Genomic DNA, 12,459 nt, shown 5'->3' with positions numbered 1-12,459 from the left:
CTAGGAATAGTTGTATATTTGATGAGAGACAGTTGGAGAAAGAAGATTTTTAGAAATGTACAAATCCATGTTTACGGATCATTAGGAGTATTTTCTGATTTGACATTACGTCAGACATGAGATACTATAGATCATCAGGTATTATACTCTGGACTTACTATGATATATTCATTTTCCTTATCAAAAAAAAAAAAAAGAGCAACCGTGGGAAGAGTTGTATATGGGGGTCAAGCTCAAACTTAAAGATAATGAAGAATGAAAGTGATAACTAGTATTGAGATCAAAGCACCAGGTTTTAACTCTGATACTAATTGATGCAGCTCCAATATCAAAATCTCAAAACACCCAAGAACTTGAAATGAAGTTGATGAAGTGAAGAGCCAAAGAAAGACTCTTTTAATTCAAATTGAAAATTGTTTTAATTCAAATTTTGATTACAAAATTCTGGACTGCTTTTATAAACTTGATTCGACAACAAATGTGAAAATAGATATTATAAATAAAGAAAAATACTAACAATAAAAAATTAATCTCTAATTTATTTTCTTTAAAATTACTTCAGTTTTGCATCATCTACATTACAACCATCATGATCTGCCTCTCAACCTCATCTAGACCTTTTCCCTTCACCTTGATTCCACCACAACTGCAATTGTGATTTGTCCCTTTCTCCTCTCCTCTCCTTCCTTACTTCAATGTGATAGGGTTAAACAATATGATTTAATTAATAATGAGCTATAGTATAGTAATGGCCAAAATGTAGATTAATTTCTGACACAGTTTCTTTTATTACTGCCTAATTCAAAGTACCCTGTGTCATGTTCAAGGTACTGCAATGTAGGCAAATTAAAGGATTTTTAGTTCTCTCTCCTCCCACTTCCCCCTCTCTCTTTCATGCATTATGTAAGATCCCAAGATGTGCGCTGTAGAGCAAGAGTACGGATGTCTAAGGTCCAATACGACCACTCAAAATATTAAGGGCAAAGTGAAGAAAAAGCCCAAGTAATTTTCATAAATATTCAGAAAACTGGATGATGCTTGTTAATGCCAGATTTTAGTCAACAAATTCAAATATTTATAGACCAATTTACCAACCATTACCCTGCTCCACAAATTGTTCTCTGACACTGCTTCTAGGCTCAGAACACAATCTAAAAACCTAATCATAGTGCATAACGAAACCTATAGCAATGGAGAGGCAGAAACTTATACCATGATACTAGAGCTATTGAGTGATATACAATCGATTACCTGAATTTGAAGGAGTAACTGCTCCTGTGCATTAATATTTTGGGAAATTTCTTCACATATTTGGTCATACTTAGAAATCTCTTTCTTGAACAGATCCTCTTGTGATACAGTACTTGCCATCAGTTTTGGCAGAATATTATCCTGCATCAAAATCGTATTTGGTTAATAAATAAATACTATAGTAGGCAAAAACTTCATAAATGAAAAGGACTTTACAAAATATGATACAGCAAAATATCCAAGTAGCTCCTGATCAGGAAACAAACATCTAATTAATTACATTATTCATCTTAAAAATTAACCACATCATTCAATAAAAAATAAACATAATAGTCTGTTGCAAAGAGAATCTAAAAATAAAGAATAATAGATACAAACAGAATGCCAAACAGTATGTTGGGAAAAAAAGGGCAGCAATATTCAAGTTGGCTGAGTATGACCTTGAAGTTGCACAATGAAAAAAGTTATCAATAAGCTTGAAAAAACAGCCAGAAAATGGAGTGATTGCTTCCAAAGGAAAATGGAGGAAAAGAAATGGCCAATAGTGATCAAGTTCATTAACATGGATTAAGTTCCTACATCTTAAGTTCATTGAGGTGGATTAGACTATCATGCTCATGCCATATGCTGGCGTCGCACCATATATCATATATCGACTGTGACTCATCATGTCAAGGCATGTTCATGAAAGATGAACCAATTGGAGAATAATTGAATGAACCTTTGAGCACACAAAATTACTAAAAAGTAAGAACACTGAAACTACCCTACTATCCCTTTTACTTCTACTGCAGAGAAATGAACTAAAGTACCACACCTGCATAGTGACAGTACACAGTCCTGCAGAAGAACCAAGAGATACTGAAAATGCATTTCTTCAGGCAATTTAAGCAACTGCACATTGTCATAGGAATGATTATGGAATGGAAATAATTTTATCCCATTTCTTGATTTTTTTCCCCCCATTTTCAACATTTTTATATTAAGAATTATATTATTTTTGGGTAAGATCAACATCTTTTGAGCAGAAAAAAAAATTGTTATGCAATGGTGTCAAAAATGATATCAAATATTTGTTTTCCTTTCTCAATCTCCTCTTTCTTTTCTTTTTCCAAAAAATCAAGCAGAAATAGTTTACATGAAACAAACAAGCCTCTGATGGCAATGGTCTTCTCATTAATTTTATCAAATTGACTAAAATGAATCATTCACTTGAAGTCGTCAACAGGTTAATTTATACAAGCTTGTGATTTGATTTACGGGATAATGAATTTGTCAGAAACTTCCCTCTTAAAACTAAATCAAAACATACCATTGTCAAGCTCCCCATGATCAATGCTGAATAGAATACAATGGTACTGTGTATATACAACCATTATCAACTTAACATATGAAACACAGAAAGATAGAATGCTACGGTTGCACAAAAATGAACTTCAAACTTGCACAAAACAAATGGATTTCACTCAACAAGATGAAAGATAATAAATGTGAAATGAGAGGCACAGTATCTCTGAGTAGCTCTCACCTTCATCTTCATCTCTTTTAGCATATCTTCAAGGCCTGCCCTTTCTGCTCCTAAATTCTCTAATTGCCTCTGATTGTACAAGCAGGTGTCATGACAAATAAGAATCGTAAAATATAAAATATATATATATATATATATATATATATATATATATATTACCAATTGTTTACTCTACTATTTCAGGATGTTAGGAAAATCAAAATATTACCAAAATCTGAATTTGCACCAAGTCTTACTGTAGTTTCAGAATAGATACCAAATGAGTATTAAAGCTATTAGATTAAAAGGATTATTGGTCTAGTCAATTTAGTCTCACATTAGTATTTCTTTTTTAAGTTTAGGATTTTTACATGAGCCTATATATATAAATATATAATGATTGTCTCATATATATAACATTTCCTACACCCAATTCTACCTAGTATCATAACCTTCTTTGTAGGGGTTACAGTTTGAAAAACTACTTCTAAGGGGGAGGTCATTGATATGTGTAGCCTCCTCTCACAATCCTTTCCTTACCTGCTCCCTCACATTGCTCGTGCTCACAAGCTATTCCTTGTGCAACATGGACACTCATTGCTTACATGAAATAGGGTTATAGTTGTTCCCTTCTATGACATATAGGTACTGCTCCAAATTTGATAAATTAATATAAATGGCACATCCTAAGGCACAATTCACACCATGGTCTCCCTATGGAATCAATTTAAGCTATTAGAAGAGCAGCGCAGAATTTTACCTAATAATTGACTTCAAGATTTGCTCCAACATCATTAAAGTATATGAAACACTATAAGGCAGCCCGGTGCACGAAGCTTCCGCCAATGCAAGGTCCTAGGGAAGGATCTATTGTAAGCAGTCTTACTTTGCTTTGCAAGAGATTGTTTCCGTGACTCGAACCGGTGACCTCTAGGTCACACAGCACCAATTTTACTGTTGCGCTAAGGCTCCTAGTGGATGAAAATAGTATTCTAGTTGAGTCAATCTGATGAAATAGAAAGCAAAAAAGAAAATTTCAAACAAATACAAGGTAGTTATAACTTTGCAATGTGGAACCTCCATGGGCGAGTGCAACATGGTTAGGCCTTTAGAAATACTAAGGATTTATTTGGAAGTTAATTGAGCTTCATGAAAGCACCTTAGATTCAAAAATTGTAAAGAGATGTCTATTGATGAACCATACCACAAGTTTTAAGATGAGAAATGAAGAGTCATTTGATCCGTCAAATGCACGAACAACTTATAAAGAAATCTATAATAGGGTATTTGTTATCGGAGAATAGGTTAAAACATCGACTTGGCTCAATGTGTTCTGAAAGATTTCCCTCGGACACCTCTATGAACCTCAATGGTGTCAATGGTGAATGTAGATTCATCATCATCATCATCTGAGTCTTGTGTCTAACAGCAACAAAGATGAAGTAAATGAGATGACACACTATGTAAGAAAGCCTATATGAAGTTGATAAGGAAGAACAAAAACATTAGCAAGAAAAATGTAGGGAGACTTTTCAAGAACCCCAAGAAAAAATTTAAGAAAGAAAAAGGATAGGAAGGAAGAATTTGATGATATAAAGGCAAACGAGACTTCTTTTGGGTGTCATAAGAAGAGACGCTATAAGAATGAGTGTTTGGTCTTAAAGAAGCAAGAGGGGAAAAAGCAAGAAGAAGAAAAAAGACATTGAAGGCCACATGGGATGGCATTGCATCGGAATCAACCGGTGATAAGGCACCGTCAAAATGCACAAACCATTGAACCTTGACCACCACTTGGGATAATAACTCATCCAATGAGGAAACACTACTACGATATCCCACCATATTACTTTGATGGCCACTAATGATGGACTTGAGAGCTCTAGCACTAAAGTGAGGAATCTTCCTCAAGCAAGTTCAACAATAACCAAGAGGTAAATTCTCCTAAAATAGATAAGATGTTTAAAGCTAGTTAATTTAACTAAATTTTTATCTAAGGCTAAGGATAAGGTAAAAAATGCATCAAAAGGAGTTAGAAGGCATTAAAGCTAAGGAATCTTCACTCAAGTAACTTGTAAGAGCAATGAGCAAGATTCTTCACAAGATGAAAAGCACGTAGAAGGAAAATCTTTCATTAAATGAGCAAGTGAAAAAGTTAGGAATCATTGAAAAAGTTCATGGTAGATTCCAAGTATCTTAATATAATAATTAGAATTGTGTCGTTTATAGAAATCTAGTGTATAGATTATAGACCAAAATAAAAAGAAGTATGATATATTTCTTTAATTAATAGAAGTATATCTTAATCTAGTAACACATCAAATGGTCTATTCATGTATAAAAATACTACTAGAGGAATGGTTAGAAGAAAAATTGTCAAGGCTTGGGTTCGTAAGAAATATTTTACTAAGCCCTCCAGACCCAAAGACTTTTGAGTACCAAAAAAGATAATTGTGTTTGCTAGATATGCTTAAGGATCAAGCTTGCAAAGATGAGTAGCACTTGGATACTTGGTGCTCAAGACATATATCTAACAATGTGAGCAAGTTTTCCACCCTAAAATATAAGTATCGAGGTAATATTTCATATGCAGACAACAAAGAATTAAATTTAATTGGATATAGTAACATAGAGTTAGCTCCACTTTATTATTCATAAAATTTTACTAGTACAAGGCATGACCAAGTGCTTACTCAAATTATGGCAACACTATTCTAGATGGACGTCGAAATCACAATATGACAATTAATAATGTTTCTACTAAGAGTTTCATGACCAAAGAAAAGGAAGCATAACTTTGGCAACGAGGGTTGACGTATCCACATGGAGTAATTAGCAATTTTATTCAAAGGGAAGTTGGTGAGAGAGTTACCTAAGACCAAGTACATCAAGGATAAAATTTGTGACACATGCCAAAGACACAAGCCAAATATTCCCATAAAGTTAAGGACATGATAGGCTCCACATATACTCTTAAACTACTTCATTTAAATCTTATACATTCACATGGCATTGCATCAATAGGTGGTAGTAAATATTTTTTAGTTATAATAGATTTGCATGCACATTATTTGTTAGTCAAAAGCATAAGACTCAAAATATTTATTGAGTTTTATAAGAGTTGAAAATGAAATGGGTATCAAAATCAACCAAATCTATAATGAGCACCATGAAACCGAATCTATAATGAGCACAATGAAGAATTTGAGAAGTTCAAACTTCAAAACTTTTTCAAAGCTAATAAATAATAGCACAAATTTTTGGCTCCAAAAACATCTCAACAAAATGGTATCATGGAGTGAAAAAAAATCATGCATTTCAAAAGATGACCAAATCTATGCTTAATGAAATTTCCTAGTGAGCTATTTTTGGATCAAACCCTCTTGTACTGCATGCTATGATCAAAATAAAATTTACTTGCATCTAATTTTGTCAAAAAAATCCCCATGGGTTTTGATATAAAAAGTTACTTCAATTAGGTACCTTAGGATATTTGGTTATAAGCTATACATTCCAAGTAGCAATGACCATCTATGAAAATTTTGAAAAAAGGTAGATCAAGCTATATTTGTTTAATACTCTCAGCAAAGCTTATGGTGTTCACAATAGGTTGTCGCTTGAGCTTGAAGAGTTCATCCAACATTGTTATTAATAAATCTACATAAGCCTATCTTAGGCCCTCTCTGATTGATAAAGATATTGAAGAATAGGTGGCCAAAAAGCATCCAAGAATGGATGTTAAAGAACAAGGAGCAAGTTCAAGCGGATCCAATCAAGGGGGAGAAAAAGAGAAACCTAATGCGCCCAAGTAAGAGGACAAGAATGATCCATAGCAAACACTTTCAAGGACCAACAAGCAAGACCTAAAATATCCACTTAGACAAACTTAGAGAAGCAATGAGAGATATAACCCATGGAGTAAAAATTCACTAATACCACAAGCATTTAGACACATATATTGCATTTCATGAGGAACTTGCTCAATTTGAGAGATAAAATCAGAAAATTTGCCCTAACACCTAATACTTATCCTATTCATTGGTACTTGTTAAGTCTATACGAATAAACTAAATAAAAAGGGTAGTCCAAGACAAGACTAGATTAGTGGCCTAAGACATCAACCAACTGGAAGGATTATACAATGACAAAACATACGCCCCTGTAGTATGTCTCGAGCCAATCTAGATGTGTTTAGATCTTAAAGGTTTTAAACTTTTTTAAATGGATGTCAAATCAAATTTTCTAAATAGTTTCATTACTGACTATTTGTTAAACAACTACCAGGATTCAAAAATTCAAAATTTTCAAATCATGTCAGTAATTGAAAAGACTTTGTATGGTTTAAAAACTCTAGAGCTTGATACAAAACACTTTCAAATATTTTGATTTCAAATGATTATAAAAGATAGTATTAAGTCTAATGATGGTGATCTTTTTATTGCTCAAATATATGTTGAAAGATTTCATTTTGTATGGTTTGGAAAAAGTCCCTAAAGCTTGATATAAAAGAGTTTCAGATATTTTGATTTTAAATGATTTTAAAAGAGGTTATTATGTCTAATGATAGTGATATTTTTATTGCTTAAATATTTATTGATGATATTATATTTGATTCCACTAACAAAATCTTCTTTTATCGCTCTCATGGAAAGTGAGTGCAAGATAAGCTTAATAGGTGAGCTACACTTCTTTTTGACCCTACAAGTGAAGCAAACCAAGGAGGGAAGTAATATCTATCAAGAAAATAGACAAAGGAGCTAATGAAGAAGTTTGGGGTAGAAACTGTCAAAGAATTATCGACACCAATAGTATAAAGTACAAAGTTGGATAACAACCCTGAAGGTAAAAGTAGTGGTTCAATGATATAAAGGATTATGCACTAAGTATCAATCTTGTTCCAAAGAGTCTAATTTTGTAGTTGTTAAGAATATCTTGAAACATCTTAAGAATACACATTAATGTGGGCCTTTGGTATGGAAATACTAACTTTGTTAAGCTGGTGGATTACTTGATTCTGATTTTCTGAATTAATTTGATAGGAACAGTGGCATGTGTCAATTTTTTAGTGTCTCTCTTATGAGTTAGAGTAGCCAGAAGCAACATTGTGTTGCATTATCCTCCACCAGGCTAAACATGTGTCAATAGAAGAATGTATAGCATAATTGTTGTAGATGATTTTTAAGCTTTCCAGACTTTAGCCTATACTATAGAAATGTTCAAGTTTTGTGTGATACTATTAGCATTATAAATTTAACTAAGAACCCAATGCATCACTCTAGGAAAAAATGCAAAAGTGAAACACCACTTCAGAGACCATGTGGCAAGCTTGGGATACGCTTTAGGATGGAGTATGAAGCATGGAAAGCTTCAACCTCGAAGAGATGCCATCAAGATTGACAATCAGACCTAAGATTTCAATACTAAAATGTAATTTTGGGTAGATTGTGTTGTTGCTTTTATTCTAGGTAGATTTTAATTATCTAGTAAGAGAGCTTTCCAAGGAAGTCATGTCACACGTGGCATTGATTTTTCAAGGTTATCTACGATTTTAGTAGTACCTATAGTTGTGGTAATGTCAAAGTTGTTAAGTGACATTGAACTTCAAAAATGCCCAAAAAGTCATTTCAAGACTTGAGTTTATCCTTGGGTCTTGGAGGGTCAATAAGAAAGCTGAAATGAACTTCTTTTTTATTCAATGGGAGTGTCAACCATCATGCATGTTGGTTGGTTGGTACACAATCAAACTGTAACTTCTAAGTATTGACCAAGTTGTATATTGGTTGACATATTTGTAACATTGAGCTTCACAACTTTTTCAAGGTGTCTCAACCAAGTTTGTAAGTCGGTCATCGCATATGTCCACCTGTGGCAAAAATGCATACATTGGATCCTTCGATTAATGGGGATTTTTAAAGGGTTTTGTTCATCGGTTCTCGTGTTATGCATTTTTCATGGATGTTGAGCAAAGCTTTTCTCCAAGATTCCCTTGCGATGTAAAGTCTTCCTCGCTCAAAAAGATCTCTTGGTTCATAACTTTTTTCTCACCCGGTAATCAATAGCATCTTTTAAGGTGAGACTGAGCTTGTAAAAATTCCTTTGTGTATTTAATTTCTTATCTTTTATTAGAGAAGCATAAATCTCTAGGGCTGCTAGAGATAATATTGTACTTGAACAAACCTAGAGTTCCAAATTTACTAAAACTCTATAAGAGTGCCTTACTTCAACTCTATTAACGTATTTTTATTTTGGGGATTATCATGTCAAAGCGACAAGGGGTATGGAGTAGGATAAGCCTTAAAACAATGTTAAACCCCTTGTTATCACACAACATAACATAAACGACTCATTTGTTACTAAATGTTAAATTCAAATGTGAAATTTTGTAGAAATTTTTTTTTTACATCTATTTACTCCACCCCACAACACCCCTCTAGTTATCTATTTTGATCCTAACAAAAGAAAGCACATGTTCACATAAAAAACATTGATGTCAAGGATAACTTAGAAAATTAGAGATACTGGTTGGAGAAATTAGCAATTTTTCTATAAATCCAACATTCAAAAATCTATACCAAGCTCTGTTTGAGGGCACCAACTATAGAATCTTCATTTCCATCTAAAGACATGATAGGTCTAGCAAGACTTGGAAGGGTGGACTCAATCTGCAATATAGCAAGAAGTTCACAAGAATTAATCTAGTCTCTTCTCTAATTCCTCAAAAGACAATATCATTTTATGTAAGAAAACTGTCAGAATTCCCAACATATGTGAAAATCCATACAAAAAAAAGGTTTTTTTTTATTTTTGTTGAACTTTATATCATAGATTCATACCAGCATAACCTACACATATTTGTATTTATGGTAACAGACTGACAAAAAATACATGTGTCAACTATTATCAAGTCATCAACAAAGTAACAAAGTATAAACTCAAGGGTAGCAAGCATGTGCACACGCATAGCAATCACGTTCGCAAATCTACCTCTCCTCATAGAACTATAAACATAGCACGCAAGTTGCATGAAAACAAATGTTGGTGGAAAATGACATAATTATATATATGCCCTTTTAAAGTTTTCAATGAAAACAACACTAAAGGGGAGAATTATAACTTGGGGGTGGAGGGCCCTAGCCCCTCTTGGTTCTGCGATTGATAAATGGCATATGTAATTATAGATACTTCTGGAACACACATGAAAATCAAACACAGGCATATCATTCACATGTTCTGTTTTATCTTGTCATCATTGAATCTAATTTAAGGGACAAACCAAAGTAACAAAAGTTGGTCATATAGTGATTGATGATCAGGAAACACAGAAGGAATCCTTAGTGATCCAAGGGAATGTCAAGCAAGAATCATGTTAGAATATAATTATTGTTCTATAGTCATTAGTTGATCTAACATGTTAAGCTATGAATAGATATTGACATAATAACCAGGAAACACAGCAGGAATCCATAGTGATCCAAAGGAATGTCAAGAAAGTATCAATTTAATCAGTATTCTATGATTATTAGTTGATCTAACATAAGCTAAGCTATGAATACATATCCACCTAATAGATGGGTAAATGTTTGATCACAATATACATACCGGTCTATGGTCAAGAATTGCCAGGAACTCTACAGTATCTCTTACTTCCTGTTCGACTCTTGCATCACTATCAGTTGCTTGCATAAGATTTATAGTAAATCTGTGTAATTTGTCTTGTATGCTCTTTGTTAATGTGTTTGACTCTGGTCTAGTCCACCTTGTTCCAAACTGAGACCTGAACTGTGCATCTGCATCTGCTTCCTTTTGTAGTAGCTCTTCGGACTGAGCCAGCAGCTCCTGATTAATCCTCCTTAAGTCTTTGAGTTGTTGTATCTCAGTTTCAAGCCCAGAAGGTCCACCGCTGATCTGTACTACCTCAACGTCCTCTTTAAGATCCAAAGGCAGCCCAATATTACCTTCCAATGAGAGTATAGAATCTGGAAGGTCCAACTCCTTGAGCTTAACCCTAGTTATCTCGCTTCCATGCTGTAGCTTCTCTAGTTGTGTTCGGATGATGCTGTCAGCCATATCAGTGTACTTAGAAAAAGCCTTTGTGTGGCTGTCAGGAACAAGTTTTGAGAAAAACTGCTCCTCACTAGCATCTAAAACTTCTCCCAAAGAAGTGGACTTCACAAGAGATGCCGTAGGAAGAGATGACAAGGAACTAGCTGCTGGGATTCGCATAAGATAGACCCGATCATTCTCCTTCACAGCCCTCTCTAGGTTATTATTCATATTTGTATCTAGTTTCTTAACAGCGTCAAGTGAAGGAGAAGCAACACCCTTGGCAGATTTCTTTGCATCAGTGAGGGCGCTAATACCAATCTTGAGCCTAGCTATTTCCTCTGCAATCTCTTCCTTCTCGTGAAGCTCTAATGAGTATTGGTAGCAAGCCTCAGAATAAAATTGGGCAGCCTTCAGTTGCACATGAGACATCCATGTGCGATCAAAGTGTTGATTGAGTGGAGAAGCATTTAAGGCTGCATAAGCTTCCTCGTAGTAGATTCCAACCTACAAGGTTCATTAAATACCCTGACGTTCTGGAACATGCTAAAAGGTTTGTTTCCATTTGCAGCAAATTTTGCATATGTAAGAGGTGACAATTATAATCGAAGTACAATGATGAATAGATCATGATCCTGAAGGCATCAAGTAATAATCTGAAACATAATTAAACAATAAAGCTGCAAGGAAAAAGTTGGGAATCTAGCAATGGAAACTTAACAAATGCAAGAGTTACACACTAATTTCCATCGTTATCATTTAGACTATCCACACAATTAAAAAAATATTCTATAAGTTGTTAATAGAAGGGCGGTTATTTGAATTAGGAATAGTAAGTGAAAGAATAACTACCTGGAAGAGCACAAATTCAATGTGCAAGTGACAAGTAAAAGAAACCTACCGAGACTTGCGAATTTACCTGCCTAGCGACCTTAGAGCAAAGCCCAGGAGGCTTTGCGTCGCCGATAACCTTCTGAAAGAAACACTCCTGAGCCTGCGCCAGCATCAGCTTCTCCAGCATTACGGTGCACTCCACTGACAGATCGATGGTCCCTCCAGCAGCCACCGCCTTCGCCGCTACACGATCCTTCAAAAACGAAAATGCTCCCGCAGCGCTCTGGAGCGCGTTGCAAGCCTGTTTAAGCCCCGAAGCTGATGTCCGATCGGCAGCGACGGCGATTTGGCTGTAGACGGCGCCAAGATTGAAGAGAACGGCGGCCTTCTCGAGATGGATGGAGGGAAGCGCGGCCTTCTTATTAGGCCGGAAAGCGTCGAACCAGGTGAAGGTGAGGGAACAGACGTGGGATCGGTCGGGGGAGATGGGAAAGCGCGGCTCGATGGAGGCGAGGGCGCGCAAGTACGAAATTAGGAGGTCGCGGCGGAGCTCGAGCGAAGTAGCGGAGGATCCATCCTCTAGGTCGAGGCGGAGCTTCCGAACGGTTTGGAGGTCGTCTTCGGCGTCCTGGGCGTCGCGCTCGGAGAAGGTGGAGGCGATGTAGTTGCGGAGAGGACGGTAGAGATCGACGGCGGTCGTCTTCTTCTCGTTCACCGCCAGCAATACGTTTGAGGCCGCCGAATACGACATCGGGCCTCGGATGCCCGGATTCGGGTCGCCGGCGATGGGAAGTGGGTGGGATTTGGGAATTTGGGAAGAGTTACGC

General features: G+C 35.6%; 1 protein-coding gene across 1 annotated transcript in view; it reads right to left on the bottom strand.

The window, feature by feature from the left end:
* LOC141823972 (vacuolar-sorting protein BRO1-like) overlaps positions 1 to 12,459 on the bottom strand; it is a 28,325-nt gene extending 15,866 nt beyond the window's left edge. The window contains exons 1-5 of the mRNA XM_074711187.1: positions 11,718 to 12,459; positions 10,355 to 11,305; positions 9,328 to 9,417; positions 2,780 to 2,848; positions 1,252 to 1,392 (exon numbers count right to left, since the gene is read on the bottom strand). Coding sequence (XP_074567288.1) covers positions 1,252 to 1,392; positions 2,780 to 2,848; positions 9,328 to 9,417; positions 10,355 to 11,305; positions 11,718 to 12,383 — 1,917 coding nt within the window. The 5' untranslated portion in view covers positions 12,384 to 12,459. The remainder of the gene's footprint in view (positions 1 to 1,251; positions 1,393 to 2,779; positions 2,849 to 9,327; positions 9,418 to 10,354; positions 11,306 to 11,717) is intronic.

This window comes from Curcuma longa, chromosome 3 (assembly GCF_044706935.1).
Source record: "Curcuma longa cultivar G26 ecotype Majalengka, Jawa Barat chromosome 3, ITB_CL_G26_1.1, whole genome shotgun sequence".
Taxonomy (NCBI): domain Eukaryota; kingdom Viridiplantae; phylum Streptophyta; class Magnoliopsida; order Zingiberales; family Zingiberaceae; genus Curcuma; species Curcuma longa.
This window is presented reverse-complemented; position numbering and strand designations above follow the sequence as displayed.